General features: G+C 33.7%; 1 protein-coding gene across 3 annotated transcripts in view; it reads left to right on the forward strand.

Moving 5' to 3' along the window:
- The window catches only part of GNAQ (G protein subunit alpha q), a 399,842-nt gene that overhangs the window by 122,841 nt on the left and 252,944 nt on the right, over positions 1-24,057 (forward strand). Inside the window, exons 1-2 of one of the 3 annotated variants that reach the window (XM_031945503.1) lie at positions 1,370-1,485; positions 12,684-12,868. In XM_031945503.1, the coding sequence (XP_031801363.1) occupies positions 12,722-12,868 (147 nt within the window). In that variant the 5' untranslated portion in view covers positions 1,370-1,485; positions 12,684-12,721. Of the gene's footprint in view, positions 1-1,369; positions 1,486-10,576; positions 10,596-12,683; positions 12,869-24,057 lie in introns of those variants that run through there. The other 2 variants (XM_031945502.1, XM_003761855.4) reach the window with 2 other exon arrangements.

A 24,057-nucleotide genomic window follows, 5' to 3' on the forward strand; every position in this document is an offset into this window, starting at 1 on the left:
CTTTTATGTAAAAGCAGCCTAGACCTAGGGATGAATTCCACCTATGGTATCGTTGTCAAGTAGTCATTCAGACTTTGAAAATCTTCAGTACTGGAGAACTTAGTATCTCCAGAAGCAGTCTATTTTACTCTTGTTAAATTGTAGCTTCTACAAAGCTATTTTCATGTATGAATCAAAATTGTTTCTTTATAATTTCTATCCAGGTCATCTACTTTTGCCCTTGAAGAACAAAACAAATCCAATAATAATAGGTAGCACTGTACTTTAAGGTTTACAAAGCACTTTATAAATATTTTCTCCCCCAAAGGTCTATAAAACTTAGACCCTTGATCCAGAAATGCCATTAGAAATTCTGTATTCCCAAAGAGAGCATAAAAAGAGGAAAGGACCCACACATGCAAAAAATGTTTGCAGCAGCTCTTTTTGTGGTGACAAGGAATTGGAAATTGATGGGATGTCCATCAATTGGGGAGTGGCTGAACAAGTTGTGGGATATGGATGTAATGGAATACTGTTGTCCTATAAGAAAAAATAAGTAGGAGGATTTCAGAAAAACCTGGAAAGATTTATATGAACTGATGCTAAGTGAAATGAGTAGAACCAGGAGAACATTACATATAATAACAGCAGCACTGGGTAGTGATCAACTATCATAGACTTAACTCTTCTCAGAAACACAGTGATTCAAGACAATTCCAATAGACTTGAAATGGAAAATGCCATCCATATCTTTTAGAAAGAACTATTGAGAGTGAATGCAAATCAAAATACACTTTTATTTTACTTTTTTATTTTGCTTTTTTCTTTCTTTTGTTATTTTACTTTTATAACGCCATTAATAAGAAAATATGTTTAAATGATTGTATATTTATAGCTTATATTATAATGTTTATTGTCTTAGGAAGAGGGGAAAAAAGAAAAGGAGGGAGAAAAACAAAGAAAAAGGGCTGATATTATGAATTACATGAAAGGGATGAGAAAAAAAAAAAGGAAAAAAATATTTTTTCTTTTTGATTCTCACAATATCCCTGGGAAGTATGTGGTATTAGGATTTTCATTTACACATAAAGAAACTAAGGTAGAAAGCTTTAAATGATTTGCCTTGTATTGCACAGCCATTAAGTATCAAGAGTAAGATCTGAAATTAGGTCTTCCTGAAACTAGGTCCATGATCTGATTCACTGTACAACCTGGCTGCTCATCTAGTCCCTTTTTCATATGATAATCCTTCAATTACTATTTGGTTGCCCTTAGTCTTGTCCAGTCTGAAACCTCCCATTCTTTCAGTTGATCTTCATGTGCCATATCAAAACCTATTTCTTTCCATTTGACCCAATATGGCAATTTGAATGCCAAATTGGTGATATCACAGTTATTTCCATGGTAGCACACTGTGATGTCCCAAACAAAGAATGGTGGCCTTTTTGTAGGATAATACAGAGAAAGCAGACTGCTTAGAGAAAAAAGAAAAACAGATTACTAAAAGTAGGTGATCTAAGGACTTTTATATACATTTTTTTTATTTTTTAAAGGTTTTTTGGAGTAGGGAAGAAAATTCCTGATTAAAATTTCCCTTTGTACTCAGTACAGGTGAAACTTGGGGGGAAATTAGATATAGTCCTGGATTTGGACTTTGGAATTGCTAAGAGTTCATATTACAATTTTGCCATCTTTATTCTAGTGGACTAAACTTAGTGAGCTTAAAGTTCAGTATGTGATTTATAATCCTGATAGATTTTGTTCCTAATCTATTTTTAAACTGACATGCAATTTATTGTAATACTTCCAGGGGGATTGAAGACTAAACTAGCTTTTGAGTCTATTACTGCTTGATGCTTCTATGGGAAGTGTCTTGGGGAAACTTTTTTTCCTTTCCTTTTGCAAATTGGAGATATTAATAACATCAGTATTTTTCACAGTAATCTAATAACATCAAGTGATTAAAAAAAACTAGCTTCATTTTTAAACCTGATATTTTGTTCTAATGGAAAAGTGATGAATAATGACTTATGTTTATGTAGCATTTTTAAAGTTTTCAAAGGTTTTTCACATACATTTTCTTATCTGATCTTCATAACATCTCCTGCATCATTGTCTCCATTTTACAGATGGGGAAAGAGAGGCACTGAGAAATTGTGACTTTCCCAAAATCAGAGGCAAAAAAAAATGATTGTGTCAGGATTATAACCTAGGTCTTCTTCATCCTATCCCAGATTCCTTTTTTCATTACATCATGTTTTACTGCTTTGCCCTGGAAGGATGAGTGGAAGAAAAAAACAAAGAATCCAACTTCTTTCCAAAGCAGTTAGGTGCTTTAGATAAAGTTTCTCTCCAGATGAAGTGATTATTGTGTAGCATTATTACTAGGTGCTTCAATTAGGGTTGAATTAGAGAAGGCAGAGGTGTTAAACCTCAGAACTTGGAGATACATATGATTTCCCTGGGGAAAGCTATTTGCCTTGCTTTCCAAAGAAATTTGCCTAAAAGGATGCATTAGTTTTTATGGGACTTTCCCCGAGTGTGTGTTTGCTTTGCCTTTTAAAGTTATTTGACAATTTTATGGCAGAAATGTGCAACTTTGGAAACAAGGTGTGTTTCTTTCTCCATTTTATGTAAATTAGTTTGATCTATTTCATTTTCACAAAGGCATGGGGAACATTAGTTTAATATTCCCTTTGTGGCACTAGAGTTATTGGTGCCTTTCATTGCCCTTTGCTTTGAGAGATTAAACATAACCCGATCCACAAAACTTGCTACTAGTGGAAAGTTCTACTTTCTTTTGAAGATAAAGCATAATGGAAGTCTCATTAAACTTTGTATGTCAGCTGAGAAAGCATAATTGGTTTTATCTAACATAGGAACCACTGCTTTTCATGTTGTGCTAAATAATGTCTTCTGTTCAACATGAACAGATTGTAAAAATAAATGAAAATATTGTTCTGCTCAGTAAAAGAAAGATATACTGAAGTTAATTCACCAATTTCTAAAGTTGAACATATTTTTCTCCATGGTAGAAAACATTGGTTAGCAGAAAAAAGGATGCAGAATTCTTCTACTTGCTTGGCATTTTCCATTCACCTGTAAAAACAACAATAAACATCTAGTATACTGTCGGAGATGTTGGGGATTTAAGGGGGAAAAAAAGATATAAACCAAACAGTTGCCCATAAGAAACATTCATTTTATTAAAGAGAAAAAATATATACATAGGTGAGTTTAAGTACCATCAAAGTATATAAAGCACCCTTGAGGGAGAGGTCTGATCACTAACAAATGGGAGCAAGACTTTTCCTAGGAGGTGGCACATGACTGGAACCTTGAAGGGAACTTGGGAGTTTAAAAGGCAGAGGTGGAGGAGGGAAAGCAATACAGCCATGTGGGATAATCTCTGAGGACAGGTGGCTCTAGAAGACCTTTAATTTTTTTTCTTTTACTTTATTCTTTTGAAAATTCTAAATTATTAGAAATGCTTTGTCTTCTTACTTTTCAAACAGATTCTAGTCATAAAAACATTTGCATCATAAATACTGTTTCATGAAACATCATCTTTATTTTGGAGACAGCAAATTGCTTTCATTTTTTTCAGTAAAGAAAACAGTGAAATAAAAAAACAAGATCACTGAGAGCACAGATGATATCCAGCTCACATAGCACTAAAATATAAATTGATCTTGTACAATTATACTTGTATTCAGAAAATTATCAAAGATCTCAGACTTCAGACTTGCTGCAGAGCTTTTGTAACAGGACTAAGAATCCATATATCTCCCAAGTTTTGTCATTTTCTTTTTTATTTGCTCCAACAAAATATAAATTTGATCAGGGGAAGGTTCAGTGTAGTCAAAGTCAATTTTAAATAGGTCATGGGAAAAGTGTTAAACTAGCAGATCCTTGAAAGAAACTTGCTTTTGAACTTAAAATACTAAACTATTTGTTAAACTAAATTTGTCATGTTTTTAAGATTGTAAGGGGATGCCTGGCAGATAGAATAGAAAATATCTGTGTATGCCTTTATTCTTTAGTAGTTGGGTTGCATTTGATAATCTGTAGACAAGTTTCCATTGACTGCTTTTTATGTGTACAGCATTGAATTAAATATAGAAATCTAAGATAGAATTGATTCTCATTCTAAAAGATTTTATGATCTAGCTTTGAATAAAAGAATAGTCTACATATTGGAGTAGTGAATTGTACAGGTCAGTACATAAAGAGGTTCTCAGAGACTTATATAATTTTGTAGTTGGAAGATCGAATCCAACTGGGATTGAGTATTGAAGATTCCATGAGTCATTTACTTTGCTGTGACAAAATTATTGCTTCTTGCATCCATGGCTAAATGAAGTAGAACCTATATAGACCTCTGCCAAACTTTGTATCATAGTTCCTTTATTTTAACAGCCCTGTAGTACACTGGGATCTTCTTTGCTGTTATTTCCCCCTTCCATTTACTTCAACCTTTTTTTTTTGAAAGATACATAATAACCCATGCAATTATATCTTTAAAAAAAGCTAAACTAATGAAAAAATAGCCAAACTGTCATCGACTCTCAAGTTGAAGAGATGGTAAAAATGAAATGAGAAAATTGACTAGCAGATATAGGAAAGAAATACATAGAACCTAACCCGTACGATATTTTTAAGTTGAACAGTTTAGTTTTCATGCTAGAAAACATTCATTAGCAGATAAAAGGGAGCTGAATTCTTTTGCTTGCTTGACATTTTCAATTCACCAATACAAACAATGCTTTAATTGGAGTGACAAAGGTGAAATAAACAAATGATTGAGGGATAATGACTCTTTCAATGGTTATCCTAACTTCATGTATACACAAATGTATTTTCTCTTTAGGGCCCAGATTATGATAAATGCTCTATAACTACAAGTGTTGTAGAAATTTTTAGATCAGGTTGTCCAGCACAGAGTCCAAATGAAAGAATTCCTTAGAAGGTGAGGTCCTCCAGATGTTCTTGATTACAAATGATGTTCTGCTACTTGTATCAAACTTGAGTACCATATAGAGTTTTCTGAGGTGAATTGTTTGAACTATTCTCAGATGAAAAACTAAGTGGAGGAATTTGTCATCTCAATTCTGATGCATAGGAATATGGACAACCCATAGAACTGACTCCTAGGTACACATACTTTAGGGAGACAATGCAAATGGATAGTGCAGGCAGGGGTGGATTGGTAAATGGTTAACCATCAGCTCTCTGAAAACATTCAAACACACTTTTATGTTTAATCCATGTTATTAATTTTTCTCCATTATTTTATTATATTATTCTCCATTATTTCTAGATAATAGTTCCATGATCTCCAATAGATTTCCAGTCTATTTCCATGATTTCTTAGACAATCAACAAAACATGAGGAAGCAGGAGGGAGTGGGAGGAAGAGAACATCTTTTAGAAATTTCTTAAAATCTTAGACAAATCACACACGCCTTACAAAAAGTTTTTGTTTTGTTAGGACGCACAGCTTCTTGAAAACTAGATTCTATCTAGTCTTTTTTTTTTAAACCAAATAAACTTAATAATTGAATGGTTACTGGTCTTACTAATATTATTTGAAAGATATGTAAAATACTAGGGATATAAAAAAAGGGGAAAATAGGCCCTGCTCTCAAAGAGCTCCCACTCTAATGAGGGAGACAACCCACAAATAACTATGTACCTACAAAATACATACAGGATAAATTGGAGATAATGTTAGAGGGAAGGCATTAACATTAAAGGGGAATCAAGAAAGGCTTACTCCAGAAAACGGAATTGTAGCTGAGACTTGAAGGAAGTCAGGAGATAGGAGGCTGGACAGAATTCTCAACTACCATCTCCCATTTAGTGAAGGAAATATAGGCACATACTAAGAGAAGATTTTGTTTGTTTTGTTCTCGATGTGTGATTTTATTTGTGTGGAAATTCCATTCACTGATGTTAATAGATTCATACAATATCCTTAGGCCTCAATTTGTCCATCATCATATGACCAGGGTATGTTGCAGGCAATACTTTCACATCACAATGTCAATCTTCCAATGACTAGACACAAATTTTCATGAAAAGGAAGAGTAGACACAGTATATTCAATCCCTATTTCCTCCCTCTCTCCCTTTTTCCTCCCTCCCTCCCTCTTTTCCTCCCTCCTTCCTTTCCTCCTTCCTGCCTTTTTTCCTTCTTTCCTTTTTTCTTTTCTTTCTTTCCTCCCTCCCTCCCTGCCTGCCTTCCTTCCCTTTTGTCCCCTATCCCTTCTCCCCATCTTTGATTTCATACCTAATTAATATTATTTAAATGTAACAGGAGCCAAGAAAAATTCCATTTTGCCTATTACTGTTGTTGAATGCCATGGAACTCAAACCTTGCTCAAGTAATACTGGCAGGAGGGATAATCATCCAGTTCCCTTTCTTCTATTTCGCCAATGATGACAATGTATTAGAATTACTTTGGCTTTCATTATGGCAAAAATCTTACTGTGATTTGGATTTACTGATTGATTTTTTATATAGTGTTGGAATATCAAGCCCTAGACTCTGTTTAAGGAAGATAATTTGAATGCTTTTTTACATATACTTAAAAGAAAGGGGCAGAGTAGGGGAAACACATGACAGCAACAGAAATAATATCTGATTTTTATATAATGTTTCAAGGTTTTCATAGCATCTTATATATATTCTTTTGAAAAAAACTTCATTGGAATCCCATTGTTACCCCCAATTTATAGATTAAGAAACTGAGACTGAGAGAAGTTAGATGACTTATCCATGGCCTAGAGCCAAGTATCATATACTGGATTGAAACCCTGGTTTTTGTTGACTCTAAGTACTATATTCAAACACATGGAGGAAGTGAAGATGCTTTTCTGTTAGTTTTCATAAACTGGATCTCATTCATATGAGGAACACTCTACCCTTATTTCTATATCTCAGTTCCTCAACACTTTAAAAATACTTGTCTTGAATGCAATGTCCCATTTTAGATATGTGGAAGTTGAAAATGGAATTACTGAAAAATTTGTCCTTTTTTCTATTACATGTAAAAAATTGGAATTATGAAATTAAAACATGATTTCCATATATTGTCTGCCTCTAATTCTGTTAGTATATAGTTAGATCCATATGCAAAACTGAGATGGTCATTTTCACATTATATGGTTGAATTAACTTTTTTTTTCAAGAAATTCTGAAATTCCCAGAGGAATGGTAATAGGAAAAAGCCACAATAACATAATAAATAGTTCAATAGAGCAATTTGAAACTAACAGCCATCTTTCCTTTTCCTTTTTTGTACAAGAAATGGTGTGTTTGTTTAAACATCTGCAGTCACTTAAAAGGACTTAAACTCTTAATACTTATTTGACTTATTAGTTATTGTTTTTAAAGATAGTAATGAAATCCAACCACCCAAAAAATAAAACTGAAATTAAGACAAATGCTATGGTTCTTTTCCTTCCCTTTTCCTCTCTTTTCTCCACCCCTTCTTGAAAATTTGAGGGAGGTGAAGAGAGGAAATTACAGTTAAGAGAACAGGGGTCATAAGGTCATCCTGCACTTTCTGTTCCCTTCTCTGTGTTTAGAATCTCAATAGGTATTTTCACTTTTTTCACATTGTTTGTGGAAACAAAGCCATTTGTTGTTCATTAAACCTTGTGGAAAGTTAAAAAGTGGGGGGAGGGGAAAAGAGAAAGCAAAGAAAGCAAATAAGAGTTTCTGCAGCTTTGAAAACCAATCCAGAGACAGCTTCTGAAAAAGTCTTTTGTTTCATGATCTGATCAGAATTTCTCTCCCCAGAAAGGCAGGGAACAGATAATGCTCAATGATTTTTAACACCTAATTATTTACAACAAGCATATGATTGCTAATTGTGTTTTTAACTGTGATGGAAGATATCATGCTTAGAATCCAAATGGAAGAACGATTCCTTATAGGTGGTAAAGAGGTCCAGTTACTATTTGAATATGACATTTTGCTGATTGCATCAAGCACCAGATACCAAAGGAGTATCACTGAAGAAAGAAATCTTCAGTGAAATCCCTAGCCAAATCAAGAGACAAATGTAACAATCTGAATAGGAAAAACTAAATAGTATTAAAATATCTGTTGTTCATAGTAGAATATGAATTTGGATGAGTAGTCTGTTGAGCCAATTCATTGATTGACATCTCTTATACACTGGAGATGGATAGTGAACTGGACAGGATTGAAAGAAAATTTTTTTTTAAAGAGGATTGGTTTCATTTGGGAGATTAAATGGCATTTTCAATAACCCCAAGCTTCTCCCTCACAGAAAACCCCACTTTTAAATAATGATACTAGTTTTCGGGTAATGTGGTTTGCCTGCAAATCAAAGAACATAGCAATCTCTATTTTTCATTTTTTTAAATAACTTTTTATTTCAAAAGATATGCAAAGATAGTTTTCAGTGTTTACCCTTTCAAAACCTTGTGTTCCAATATGTTTCTCTCTCCTTCCCCTTGCCATAATCTATTGTATGTTAAACATATGCAATTCTTATATACATATTTCCACAAATATCTTTCTGCACAAGAAAAATCCTATCAAAAAGGGAAAAATGATAAAGAAAACAAAAAGCAAACAAACTACAAAAAATGAAAATGCCATGTTGTGATCTATATTCAGTCCCCCCGCATTTCTCTTTCTGGATGCAGATGGCTCTCTCCATCACAAGTGTAAACAATCTATTGAATCAAAACCATAAGTTGAAAATTTTCACCAGGATAATTTGCATGTAAGAAATAGCATCAAGGTTGTTTTCTGGGAAATATATAATGAGAAAAGAAGTTGGACATGTTGATAAGTTGATGGTTAAAAAAATTTAATTATCTACTCTTTGTCAGGAACTGTGCTAAGTTCTAGGACCACAAAAAAAGGCAAAAGACAGTTCTTTCTCTTAAGGAATTAAAAAATCTAATGGAGGAAACATCATGTAAATGACAATGAGCAAACTATATACAGAATAATTTAGAAAGATTATGAATAGAAAAGATATTGAAAAGGTAGAACTAAACAAATTTGGCAACTGATTGAATATAGAAATGAGGAAGAAGAGGGAAGTGACAAGAATAATGACAAGGTTATGAACTTGAGTGATTGGGAAGATAGTGGTATTTTTCAATAGGCATGGCAAAATTTAATGGAACAGATGAGTTGGATGGAAAAGATCATAAATCAGTTCCACATATAACATTAAATTTAAACTGGTAATGAGACATGTCTAGTGAGCATTTAGTGATATACAGGAATTATAGTTCTGTAGAGGTATCAAGGATGGATATGTAGATTAGAGAATGATATGCATACAGATGATCATAGGGGATATGAATTCACAAAGGAAAAGAGTATAAAAAGAGAAGAGTATATAGAATAGAGTCTTGGATAGTCCATTGTTATAGGTTGGGAGATACATGATTATTTACTAAAGTAATTTGAGAAGGAAGATTAACATGGATAGGAAGGGAAGCAGGAAACAACAGTGTCATAGAAGCCAAAGGAGAAAATATCTTAAAAAAAGATTAGATTCTAAAAACTTTAGCATGGTCAAGAAAGAGGATTTTGAAAAGGCTGGTGGACTTAGCAATTGAGATTCATGGTATCTTTTATGAATGCAGTTTCATTAGAGTAGCGATCTCAGAAGAGAGATTGTATAAGGATTTGAGAAGTGAGCCATGGTGAATTAGAGGAATTACTAGATGTTCAGTAGTAAATGGAACATAAGATTCCAAAATGTAGATATGGTCAAGAAACATGTTCCAGGCATGAGGGACAGTCTGTGAAGCCATGGAGATGGGAAAGAAAATGTATAAGATGAACAATGCCAGTGAAGGCCAGGGATGGTGGTACTAACTCCCCTTTTGTGATGACACAGAGTGATGGTGATGGGAATGTCCATCCACCCAGTTGTATCTAACACTTGTGAGGGACTTTGGTCAGGATTGTGGCTGGTACAAAAGTAGCATTGGTGACAATGCTCTCACTCTCAGTGGCAGCAGCCTTTACATTACTGACTAATAGACTGATAGAAGCCTGATTTTTCAGATAGCCATAGCAAGGATGTCTCTAATAATATCATTCCCTGTGAGGAATAAGGGCAGAACCAGAAGGATGATGTCCTCAGTTCCATATAATAATTCCTGAGTCCTTCCAATAACTTTTTCCATGGATCCTTTTTTTGATAGTAAATTTTGTTGATATCTTTTATTTTTACATAACTGTCTTTCCTCAGTGTATCTTTTCCCTTCTCCCCCTCCTTTTATTTTCCAGAGCATGTCTTATAGCCAAGAATTTTTTAAATGAGGGAAGAAATAAGTTCAATATGGGGAAAAGATAAAATTAATTAATTAAATTAAATGCAATGTTCCATATCTATATAGTCTCCTACTTTTGCAAAAAAGGTACATTCTCATGCCCTTGAAGGTCAAGGTCCCATGATTAGTTAGGTCTTTGTGGAGTAATTCTAAGAGATCTGGTTTATTCCATCAGAGGAAAAATTTTCCTTATGACTTGTGGTGAGATGCTTAGGAATTAAGAATTAGTCTTCATTCAAAAGCACTTTTTCTGGAGGTAGATGATCTCCTCAATGGGTAATTGCTAATACTTGTGTGTCTTTGGGCAAAGTTTGATTCCACATATCTCAATTTTCTCTTCTGTAATATGAGGGGGATTGAAATAGATAACTTTTGGGATACTTTTCAGCTCTGCATTTATGATCCTTTGACCCATCTGTCTTTTTTTTCATACTGTCTCTCATGCCTGAAATAGATCTTTAAGTTCTGTCCAAGTCTCTTCATTCTTATAAAAGCCAACTCAGGTTTCATCTCTTCCATGAAGCATCCCATGGATGCTTACTTCCCTCATCTCTACTTGCTCAAGTTTCTGTTTGTTTTCATATGTAATTTTAAAAAAATTATTTATTGGGACTTGCAGATTTCTGCTGAAATAAGCTTTTAGAATCTAGGGATTAATTAGTTTACTAAAAGGAGGCCTTTAGCAGAGGTTCTGGATCCAAATTCTGTCTTGATGGTCTAAATTATTTCAAATAATGTTTAACTAATTTTTTTATTAAAGCTTTTTATTTACAAAGCATATGCATGGGTAATTTTTCCAACATTGACCTTTGCATAACCTTTTGTTCCAAATTTTCCCCTCTTTCCCCCACCTCCTTCTTAGCTAGCAAGTAGTCCAATACATGTTAAATATGTTGAAATACATGTTAGATCTAATATATGTATACATATTTATACAGTTATATTGAGATAACAAGAAAAATCAGATCAAGAAGTAAGAAAAAGAAAAACTGAGAAAGAAAACAGAATGCAAGCAAATAACAACAGAGAGAGTGAGAATGCTATGTTGGGTTCCACACTCTCCCTGGTTCTCTCTCTGAGTGTAGTTGGCTCTTTTCATCACTGTGCAAGTAACTGGTTTGAATCATCTCAATGTTGAAGAGAGCCACATCCATCAGAATTGATCGTCATATAGTCTTCTTGTTTCCTTGTCTAATGATCTCCTGGTTCTGCTCATTTCATTTAGTATCAGTTCATTTAGGCCTCCCAAAGCCTCTCTAAAATCATCCTGCTGGTTGTTTCTTACAGATCAAATAATTTACATAAGAAGGAAGACTTATTAAAATTTTGTTTTGTGGGAAGAGAACTAGTTTTACCTTTTTACTTGAAAAATGTTACTGATAGTATTAATGGTTCTCAGACTTTTTTTCTTAACTTTACAGAGTTTATTTATTTATTTATTTTTGCCATGATTAACTGAGGCACACTGAACTTTTAAGTTGTCAAAAAAGGATTTTGTATAATCCAACTTTGAGTCCAGGCCTTTTTCATTGCTCTACTTTTTTTTCCTCTGCCTCTTATCATCTTCCACTTCCTTATTCTTCCTTCCTTCCTTCCTGCTTTCCTTCCTTCCTTCCTTCCTTCCTTCCTTCCTTCCTTCCTTCCTTCCTTCCTTCCTTCCTTCCTTCCTTCCTCCCTTTCTTTCTTTCTCTTTCTTTGGGGGGGGAAGAGGAAGGACATTCCAGGTTTAAGTGATAATTATTTTTGCACATATTTTTTTTTAATAATGGAGTGGTCAGTGTCAAAGGGAAGGATATTCCTGAAAATTTCTGAGTTGTAGAAAACAAAAAGCATGAATAAAACAGTCTTTTAAAAGAAATTTATGATGTTGCACTCCAAAGAAGAGTATTTGGTATAGCTTTTGGACACCACCCGTTTTGAGGAGATAATCTCTCATGAAATTAGGTATCAAAAGCTGCCTGTAGTTGCATTTTCATCTCCAATAGAGGTTATCCTTCTCTGATCTAAGTCTTTATTGTGTGGAAGGTTTTTTGTTACTGTTTTGTTGTTTGCCAGGGGTTCCTATCAAAGACTTTATTGTTGTAAATCACGCCTTCCTGCAATGCAAACTGGCAGCTACTCTAATTTGCTGCTTCAAATGCTGAGGGCATTGGCAGTTTATGTTACTTGTTCATGGTCACAGTCAGTGTCAATAGCAGGATTTGAACCTGGGTCTTACTGGCAAGACCAACCCTCTCTGCACAGTGCATGCAATGTGGCTTTAAAACATACAATACTTTTTACCCCAATATGACTTCTCTAAATTTGAGGAACCATGTCTTAGCACTCTAGTTTGATGAGCTATTGCTATTGCCTGTCTTTCAGGTACAGGAGAGAGTGGCAAAAGTACATTCATCAAGCAGATGAGAATAATCCATGGATCAGGTTACTCTGATGAAGACAAAAGAGGTTTCACAAAACTGGTGTATCAGAACATCTTTACAGCAATGCAGGCCATGATCAGAGCCATGGACACACTCAAAATCCCATACAAATATGAACACAATAAGGTAAGCTTTGCTATTTTTTTTCACAATTCCCATGATAAAAAACACTACTGCATTGCAAATGGTCCTTTGAAAGCATCTGAAATAGAGTTTTTTGAGCTCTATCCAAAGAGAAAGATGTCCAGTGAACAGTGAGTTACCTCTAAGGGATATACTTTAATAGCATGATTATTTATTAATATTCGTGTCACCAGGGAAAACCAAATGTAAACATGTTATTGTAAATGAGGTGGCTTTTTCTTTGAAAGGTTATTTTTTATGGCATATTGAATGGATGTAAACTTGGTTTTCTAGTTTGTATAAACCCCAAAGTAAAGCTTAGCCAATTTAAAATTATGACAAAATATCTAAAGCCAGGAAACTTCAAAAAGAAGCTGACTGTGTTGTCTTAGCTCCCACCCAGTACACTTCATTTACAAAGAAAGGAAAGCATCTTAGGGCTATTGTGCCTGGTTTAATTTTAAACTTCCTGATTTGAGTTTTGGAGGGCTGCAGCCTCAATTTTCTTTCAAAACAATCCAATCTCACATCTGTTTCTACCCAGATAGATATGTCATCCTTCATCCATCCATTAAATATACTTGTGAAAGTCAATGACACCTTCTAAACTAACTTGAAGAATGGTTAGACAAGAAATACACATTTTTTGAGCTTTTTATTTGTAAACAATAACAAATAAATATTGCAAGTATATAGTAACATGTATATTAAGGAATAGAATTCTTTTTTTGTTTAGAAAGAAAGAAGTGGAGAAAAGACTATGATAGATTAGATCAGACTGCAAGAAATTTTAGGAAAAAAACTTAAAAGATATGATGATTAAGGAACGAGTTAAATAGTTTAATGAAGTATGATGCATATAAAATGACAATCACACAGGGCACAAAAATATTATAATTCAGATTTTTCTTATGGCATTTTGCCCTCTTTTTTGACACCTTTACTCCTTATTTTGTAGCATACTTATCTATGTACCTGTCACATTTTACTCCTGGGAGTAATGTAAGCAACTTGTTAATGGATATCAAAAACCTATCATCATTTATGAGATTGTAATATCAGATGTTGTCATTGTTTATTCCATCAATTAGCAAATATTTATAAGTTATTATTCTGTATCAGACATTGCATACATCATGTAATACTCTAGGGAGATGAAGACCCCCCCACACACCCCCGAAAAAGTTGCTGCCCTCAAGGAGTATAGCTTCTATCTGGGGAAGATCCCTCCCTCCTTCCCTCCTTCTTTTATTCCTCCTTCCCTCCTTCCCTCCCTCCCTCCCTCCTTTCTTTCCTTCCTTCCTCCTTTCTTTCCTTCCTTCCTTCCTTCTTTCCTTCCTTCCTCCTTTCTTTCCTTCCTTCCTTCCTTCTTTCCTTCCTTCCAGAAATCAATATAATACTTAAGTATTACCAGAGCTTAATATCTCCTCAAAGCCTATGTCACAATTAGATACATCAACTTGATTCTACATAGTTGGGTTTACCCTATTCAGTATTTTCTGTGCGTTTCAAGTTCAAATCATTGGTATCGAAATAATTTATATTTATCCTTCCTTTCTTCTTTCCTTCCTTCCTTCCTTAGTCCCTCTTTCTCTCCTTTTATCCCTCCCATCCTTCTTTCTTCTTTCCTTTCCTCCCTTCCTGTCCTTCCCTCCCACCTTCTTTCTTTCCTTTCCTTCTTTCCACTTTCCCTTCCTCCCTCTCTCTCTTCTTCCTTCCTTCCTCCATTACTTTCTTTCTGTCTTTTTTCTAGAGGCAATATGAGTCAAGACCTAGGTTCAAATCCTTTTTCTTAAATATTCTAGCCACATGATCCTGGGCAAAGCACTTAACCATTATAAGGTTATGAACTTTAGAAGACTGTCTGAAACTATAACTTTAACAACAACTTGTTGAACTAATTTCTTGACTGGAATTGTCCTCACTGGAAATTCCCTACATCAAAAATGTCAGCAATTCAGATCAAAAAAAATTCTCTAGCATCTAAAAGCTAGATGGCATAGTGGATAGAGTGCCAGCTCTAGAGTCAAATGTGACCTCAAATACTTACTAACTGTATGACCCTGGGCAAATCACTTAACTCTATTAGCCTCAGCTTCTCATCTCTAAAATGAGTTGGAGAAGGAAATGACAGACTACTCTAGTATCTTTGCCAAGAAAACTCAGTTGGGCCTGGCGGGGAGAGAGGGTCCTCAGTGAGAGTTAGACATGACTGAAACTACTTAACAGCAATGACAAGCATCTAGGATAGACCCTTAATACAAGTTCATACTGGCATTTGGATTTAACTATGGGGTTTGTTGCCATTGCAAATGCTTTGTATTGATCATCCTCATTCAAAGTTTGAGAATAAAGTGAATAGTTTATATATACATGTGTCTAGATTTGAAAATGAAATCAAAGCAGCACAATTCAGCTTCTACAAAGGGCAGCAAAATAGATCATATCAACCCAAGAAAATAAAGGCTTGCCTTTGAGGCATTTGTCTTTAAAATAAAAAAAAATAGGATGATTTCTTTTAGTGAAAGTTCAGATGCTCTGTAGTATAGAGTAATCCTATGCTGACATCAGAGACCATCATTGAATTGATTCCTTGGTAGTTTTATGCTTGGCTGGAGTTTTCCATGTATAATAAGTTACAGAGAATGAATCACCTCTAATTAATAAGATACATTTTATTACTTGAGAGGTGTTTGAGTGTCATTGATCAAAGTATTAAATTCTGGAAAGTGAGGAATTATGGTAATCTAAAGTTTAGGATTAAACTTTCTTTGACTTCTATTCAACTAGATGACCTCTGTGAGTCTATGAACTCTATTCAGTCAGGAAAAGTGAAAGATATGTGAAGATATAATCCCCTGGTATGTAGTAGCATTTGTGATTCAATCCTGAAAGCAGAATTTATAACCAAAATAATGAAATTCCATTTATCTTGAGTTTAAATTACCACTCAAAAAGCATTTCACATCTGAACAACAGAAAATTGGGATTTTCCCCTTTTCTTTTTCGATTAACTATTTCCTCATGCACTGTGGCATCTTTCCATGTAAGCTTAATGCAGTGTGACTACTACCAAGCCTTATAGGAATACAGAGCTCATCCCAAGATCGCCTTGCTCATTAAAAAAAAAATGGAAAAAAACAAATAAAAAAACCCCAAACCAATGAAATTCTAAGGAAAGAAAGTAAAAGCTGAATATTTCTTTGGTATTTTAAAAGTCATATTTCGTGGTGCCTGTTACTATATGTTTGTTTGACAAGGTATGCCAAAGAGGATTGTTGAGGATGCTGAATATTTGGACTATTATAGCAGACTAGAGTAGGCTACCCCGTTCTCTGGGAACCAAACATGTAAAACTTAAGAATTGATTTTCTAGTTATCATATTGAAATTCTCTGTATAGTTTTGGCCTAGTCTTACATTGCTGTGATTGATTTTTTTTGTTCAGTTAATAGCTGAAACAATCCTGAAAGGTTTCATCTTTGATTATTAATAAGAACTTCCATTTTTTTAAAACAATGCTTGTAGTACTGGTTGCTCCTGTGATTGTTACATTCTGACTAATTGAGATGAACCTATATAAAACAGAAAGTTATTAGGGAGATATGAATCCTTGGTGTCAGCAACTTTACTTGTCATTTGCCTTGTTTTTATTAACCTAGAATATTTTATAGATAATTCTAACAATTCAAGGAATTTGTTTTAAGTGATAAACATCAGTGCTATTTGTCATAATTGTTATTATTTTGGTATGGACCTGTAATTTCACTGGTATTTCAGCTAATTCAGAGTGGCAATTGTTTTACATCTTGGAGAGTTTCCTGGGGATGCTTAGAGGTTTCTATTATCCAATTATTATATAAAATTCATTTGACTATATGGCATTTGCCAGGAAAGGCATAATCATCTATTGTTAAAATTTTCAAACATCTACATGTGGACCATGTTCCAAACTACTTTTTTGACTTGACCCAAAAAATAATGATTCCCTGTTCTTTACGTTGTTTGACTTTTGTTTGTGAAAGTACCTGGTCACTCAAGTTATGATTATTACTACCGTGGTGCCCTATAATGTTCATGTGTATTTTGTGTTACCTATTAATCTACACATACTCTTCAAATCACAATCTTTCATATTCTTAATAGATGATTGTTCCAAAAAAAAATTATCACTTCATGGACACTCTTTTGATAATGAGCCTGTCTGAATTTAGCTAAGCTTTAAAGTTTAGTTTAGTTTAAAGTTTAAAGTTAAAGTTCACTGAATAGCAAAGTCATGATCTCATTCTTAGGTTTCATACTCAACCAAAGCTTTTCTAGTTTGTAGATCCATCAGAGCATGAGTTTTGGAGGGGATATGACTTTGCATCCCAGGGAAATCTTCATGCCATGATGAAGCATCAGAATAGGAGCTTAGTGAAAGACTTTTTGTTTTTAAAAACTGAAAATAAGACTAATAAAATCTTAATGAAGTTTACAAAATAACTGAATGCCAGGCCTTTAGGCTTAAATCTGTTGATTTGTTTAATTTAATTTAGGAAATTTTTGTTGATCTTATTATGTCTTTAGCACTATACTAGTCACTTTGGGAGATAACAAATACACTTTTAAGAAATTTATAATCTACCCTGTATCTACCATACTGACACCAAAAATTATATCTGAACTGAATAAAAATTCTGTTAAAAAACTTTTACTAAACACCAATCTATATATAATGTACTATTCCCGTATTGGAGGATATAGACACAAAAGGAATTCTAAGCTTTGATAAGTATGATACTAGGCAATTTGAGAAGAGAGGAAAAAAATAACAAATAGGGAAATCTAGAAAGGTTTCATAAATGAGGAGCCACCTGAGCTGAGCCTTGAAGGGAAAAAAATGATCCTTAAAGAATGGAATGAAGAAGGGAGATTATTATATTTCAGTCACAGTGGACAGATTGTGCAAATTTAGAGAGTTGGACAATCAGGTTTAAGGTATAGTTAATATTACAGTTTGGCTAAAAAATAAGAATTTGAAAAGGTCGGTGGCAACTAGAAGGCAGCATGTTTTAAATGACTCATCATGCTGAATGAGGTTTCTATATCTTATCCTAAAGGCAATGGCCATCTACTAAAGTTTTTTGCACTTGAAGAGTGAAATGGTGAAATCAGAATTTTAGATTAGTAGAAGATGAACTGGAGAAAGGAGAGTTTCATGGAAGAGAAGACCAATTGAGATGCTCTTAGAAAAGTCCAAACTACTCTAAGGTGATAAGAGTCTGAAATAGGATGGTGTTTATGTGAGTGAAGAGAAAGAACAGATACTGAAGATGTTTCAGATGAGGAATCCACAAGACCTGCTTGGATATAGGGAAAGGAAAGAGGCAGGGATGATTTTGAGAAGAGACTATAGTTGGAAGATGGGGGTATTCTAATCAAAAAGAGAAGTTTGGAGGAGCGATTGATTTTGATGGGATGATATCTATAGACATGCTTAAAAAGATTTTGAAACATCCAAAAATACATGTCCAGTAGATAGTTTATGATGCATGATTGGAGTTCAGGAGAAAGATTAGGGATATCTATAAATCTATATACCTCTGTCTTTTTATAGCTATCTGTCTATCCATCCATTTATCTATCGAGACAGAGACAGATATGTACATATATTGGTTAATGTTTGCATGTACATTGAAAATACAAATTGATGCATATATGTGTATAAATTGTAATTATGTAGAGATAACACAATTGCATCTTAATTGATAGTTTTTTATGTCATTCAAAGCAATTTTCTTTTGACAATTACAACTGAGATGGAGTACTAATCAATTTTACAATTTAAAAAAAAAAGCTCAGTTCTAGGTAGCATGTAATAAAATAAATATAGTATCAGAAATAAAGCTTTATAGCAGTATCTTATATATAGCAGGTACTTAGAAAAAAAACTCTACTATTTACTTGTTGAATTCAATTTTTTATTGCTTCAGCACCATATTCGCTATGGGTTCAAAGGCAATGTTTTGCAAAACTGCCATAGCATACATATTAAAATAATTATTTTCAAAGACATCAGGGAATTAGTATTTATGTTTGCTGCAAAGTAATCTTTAGTTGTGAATGTGATGAGCCAAAAATATTGGCATTGCTTTTGCTTCTGCTTGAGTATGAAATTGGCCACAGGAACCCAGAGGAAACAAAGATAATGGTAGTCATGGAATCTTTGCTTTTCAGAAGTAAAGGCCTGTTCTTCCCCAATTTTTGTATCAAAAATTGCATTCAAGATTGCCTATGACTATATAAAGTTATATTTTACATGGAAGATCTGAAAACTAAAAGATATGGATTTTTTTTTAATGAAAGGAGCAGATCTGTGCCTCTTTCCCCCATTTCCTTTATTCCCCAGAACGTTGTTGTATTATCTTGAATTTGTACTTATTCCCAATTCTTACTTAACATTTTCCTTTACCCACCATTGGACAAAGAGTTATAAAAATGGTTAAGTATTATGCACTTAGCCAAATCCAGTCAACAGACAGCTATTAAATACCTATTAGATATTTATGTGGTATAAAAGGTAGGTAGGTAACGCAATGGATATAGTGGATAGAGAGCTTGGCCTAGAGACAGGAAGGCCTGAGTTCAAATATTGGCTCATATACACACATAGCTTGCTATGTGACCCTGGGCAAATCATTTAATTGCTATCTGCCTCAGTTTCCTTGACTGAAAAGTGAAAACAATAATATCTTTATTTATGGGAATAAAATAAAAAAATTCTCTTTTTTCCCAAAAGAGAATGACAACTCCAGTGGATGTATTTATGTATCATTGATTATCAATGATATATTTATCCCAGTCTGGCACATTTCAGGTACTTAATAAATGCTGGTTCATTTTTTTCAATATACATGACCCTGGGCTTTGTTTGGTTCAGGTTATTTTTTCAAAAGAAACCATCCTTAGTTATGACATTTTATGGTAACTTCTTTTGTCCTCATAAATTTTTCTGACTTATTCTTGCCTCACTGACTTTGCCACTTGCATCAACTGTTAATAAAAAGAGACATAAAATACCTGGAAGCTCTCAACATAGTTATGTATCTGTCATTTATATCAATAACTTTGGAAAGATGATCTTATATATTTGAACCTCTCTGTCCTCTTAGAGTATTTGTTGTTGGTATTACTCATATAGCAGTCATGGTAAATTGCCTTTTCTGTTATCTTTTCATATGTATATAGTACCTTGCCTTCAATAGGATTGTTCAGGGGAACATTCCTTGAGGACAAGGACCATGTCTTATAATCCCATATGTCCTACACAATACATAGGCTCAGTGACAAATATTAAGATGTCTTGATTCATTTTGCCAATCCAGGAAAGAGAAAATATTGCACTATTATTTTAAAAAATAATATGTAGGTGCTTTCTCCGCCAGGGAATTCAAATAATCCACATACATCCTAAAAATCTGTTGTACGTCATTTTAAAAGGCTAAACCTTTCTTATGTACTGTGTTAGTTTTTTATGCTTAGACACAAAAGCTGGTTTATACCCCAGCTTCCTAGGCACCCAGACTGAGACTGTATTTGAAGTACATACTATTATGTTTGATATCTGAGATTTCCCTTGAAGTACTTGTTATGCTTCTAATAGTACTTTGGAGAGCACATTGGCCAGCACATCTTAATACTCTTGCCTTTTCTAGACACTTTCTGGTAAAAGAGGACAACATAAAAAGAAGTATTCAAACTAACATTATTTCTGACAAACCAAGGGGTTCCTGAAACTGTTATTCCATGAAGAAGAAAAAAAAAAACTAGACAGAGCTTTCCCCTAGTACATTTCAGAACTTAGCTATTAATTCATCATGTTTTTGAACTCTGTGCAAGAAATTACCATAACAATATTATATCAATCAGTACATTTTTTTCATTTTAAAGAAATACTAAAAGGCTTAATTCATTTTTTTATACATCTACACTACATAATGGAGATAATGAAAGAAGCTTTAAACAAGTCCAACAAATACTTGATTGAATTTAATATTCTTACTGAAGGTGAGGATATCTTTGAATAGCTTTTTTTTTCTTACTTAGTAGTGGCTCATATTTTCTTCAAACTATAAATCTTGGATATGCTTTAGGAGGAATAAAAAGTACTTGATCCTTGGTCCCTTTGTCAATGCAGAAAAATTAAACTATAATTTTTCAAAACATCAATGACTTAATTACACTGTGAGTATGGATTGCTATCCACTAATTAAATCCATCTTTAATTTAATAAATTACTCTTAAATAGTTGCCTATGAGTGACTTTCTTTGGCCCTTCCTCTCTCTTTTCTTCTTCCCTCCCTTTTTCTGTCTGTCTCTTTGTCTCTGTTTCTTCCACACTCTCTCACTCCTGTCATTTATGGAACTTTGCTAAGAAAAGTTCATAATCAATTTTCAAAATTAAGATAATATTAGGATGCTAAAATGGAAGGGATTGTTTCTTTAAAATGAGATGGGATATGTTAAGCCTTTTGTAAACCTCAATACAGTGTGTAAATGCTATAATTATTGTTAATAATCAATACTATCACTTCAATATCCATTTTTGAGCTTTACTTTTCAATAGGGGCATGCAGAGTTTAGAAGGAATTGAAGTGAGATTAATTAATCTAGAATTTTACAAGGACATAGTAAGTAGAAATGAATATCAAAACAAAACAATGACCTATAGTTCCTCAGAGTCTTCTTGTTCGAGGCATGAGAGATTTAAGTTAGTTCCATGCCAAACTTAAGTTAGAAATTAAGGAACACTTTACTGAAAATGATAGGATTAATGTGTATATAGGTTGTGAAACCTTCTTCTCTTCAAAAGACTACTTTGTTTTTCCTGTAAAATACTTTAAGGCTGTTCTCAGGAAAGTATGGGTTACATTAATTTCAAGTTCATTTAAATTTTCTTCTGTGATTCAAAAAACATTTACAAGAGATTATTGATACTGTAATTATATGGCAAAGGTTTTTAATTGACTTACTTTTGTATTTTTTTAGAAGAATTATGTAATTTTGACTATAGGTGAAATTAAAATTATCTAAACATTTAGTGATTGTAAGTCCTGAAAAACCCCATTTCACAGAAAATTTTCTTATGCTTGTCTTACTTTTCTAGTATTTGGTATAATATGTATGACCACTCATACTCCCCCCCCCAAAATTCAAAACGCCTACTTGACTCTTATTCTACTGAAATGAGATAATTACCTTTATTCCCCGCCCCCCACCAAAAATAGAAAAATTCCAGTGTTGTGATGGTAGTTATTTTCTGTAAAAATAATAAAAAGTCTTTGACATCTTCTTTAATGATGAAACCCTCAAATAGGATATTTTTTAATTCTTTACACCAGTGATGTCAAACTCAAATAGAAGTATTGGGCCACATACTGAGATAGATGATACATTAATATTATCTATGTTGTATCATATCTTTATTTATTTTATTAAATATTTCTCAGTTACATTTTAATCTGTTTCTTTTTGTCTGTTCTTGTTCTAGAGTCACTTTTGATTTTTATAGGAGTAAATATTCTACTTCTACAAATCTTACACAATAATTCTGTTTTATTATAATAATTATTATATTATATAATTAATTCAATTAATAATATTAAAATTAATTATCGTGTACAATCATGATTATGATAATAATTATTATAATAGCATTTATATGGCACGTTAAGGTTTACAAAACACTTTACAAACATTACCTCATTTAATCTTCACAATAACCCAAAGAAATAGGTGCTATTTTTTTCTCCATTTGACACATGAGGTAACTGAGGAATATAGAGGAAAGGGATTTATGCAGGGTAACATGGCGACTGAGTGTCAGGCTAGATTCAGGCTAAGATCATGCCGATTCCAGGTTCAGCGCTCTATCCACTCTACCACCCAGCCATGTAAAGCTATGACTTTCCAGATGGTATATGAACTCATATCTTGCCATGGGTATGTCATCCCATCCTCTCTCCAATATGTATCAAGAATTATTATCTCTTGGGGCAGCTAGGTGGCACAGTGGATAGAGCACCAGTCCTGAAGTCAGGAGGACCTGAGCTCAAATCTGGCCTCAGACACTTGACACTTCCTAGATGTGTGATCCTGGGCAAGTCACTTAACCCCAATTGCTTCAGCCAAAAAAAAAAAATCATTATCTCATCAGTATTACTTCTGTATTATTTGAGCATTCAGGACTGCTTCTCCCCCAAACCATCATAAAATAGAATTTTTTTTTCTCTTTGACTTTCTTTTCTTACCCACTTGTTATGCCCAGCTCTGTAATCCTAAAATCTTAAGCTCCATTTCATGTATCCTGGATAAACTATATCAACAGATATTGTCTTAAGTGTTTATGAAGGATAATGAGCTTTAAGTATTAGGTATCCAGGTTGTGGCCCCCTGAGTTTATTGCCCTGCATTTTGTGCCCCATGGGAAAGAGAGCAGTGGGCTTTTATAGATTTTCCTTTCCTGATAGGCAGGTTGCAGAAGCAATGTCTAATTGCTAACATTGTAATGTTTATTTCAAACATCTTCCCTCTCCCTGTGGTGTAATTTTCTTTTTTCCTTAAGGTGGCTGTGTTAGTCATGGAGCTCCATAATAACACTTTAATTTTTCTCAATTTACTAATATGGCATTTTTATTTCTGGTTACTCATTTAGGAATGGTCAGGGAGCTGCTGCATTGTTTTGTAATCACTCAGACTTAGGGTCATTTTCCTTCTTCATACTTTACATGAAACTCCCAAGGCCATCAGTGAGAGCTGGGCTGAGTGAAATGGGGCTCTACTAAGTTATTAAAGTAGTCAACCCCTGTTTGGGGGCTCCTGAATTCTGCATAAGAGGACTTGGTTTCAAAGGATTTTTCTTCTGTGATCTTCACAATCATTAGAGTATGAGAAGAATTTAGCAAGGTTATCTGAATTTTTTTTTTCTCTTTGTTTTGTGCTTTCCAATTTGGTGGGAATCAATTGTCTAAAACATCAATATCCCAAACCAGATTAAAATATCATTGAGAAATATTTAATAAAATAAATAAAAATATGATTCTACAGATATTAGTGTATCATCTATCTCAGCATGTGACCTTCATTGATTATATTTGAGTTTGATACCACTGGCGCAAAGAACTAAAAAATCCTCTATGTGAGGACTTTATC

The sequence above is a fragment of the Sarcophilus harrisii genome, chromosome 1, assembly GCF_902635505.1.
Source record: "Sarcophilus harrisii chromosome 1, mSarHar1.11, whole genome shotgun sequence".
In the NCBI taxonomy this organism is placed as follows: Eukaryota; Metazoa; Chordata; class Mammalia; order Dasyuromorphia; family Dasyuridae; genus Sarcophilus; species Sarcophilus harrisii.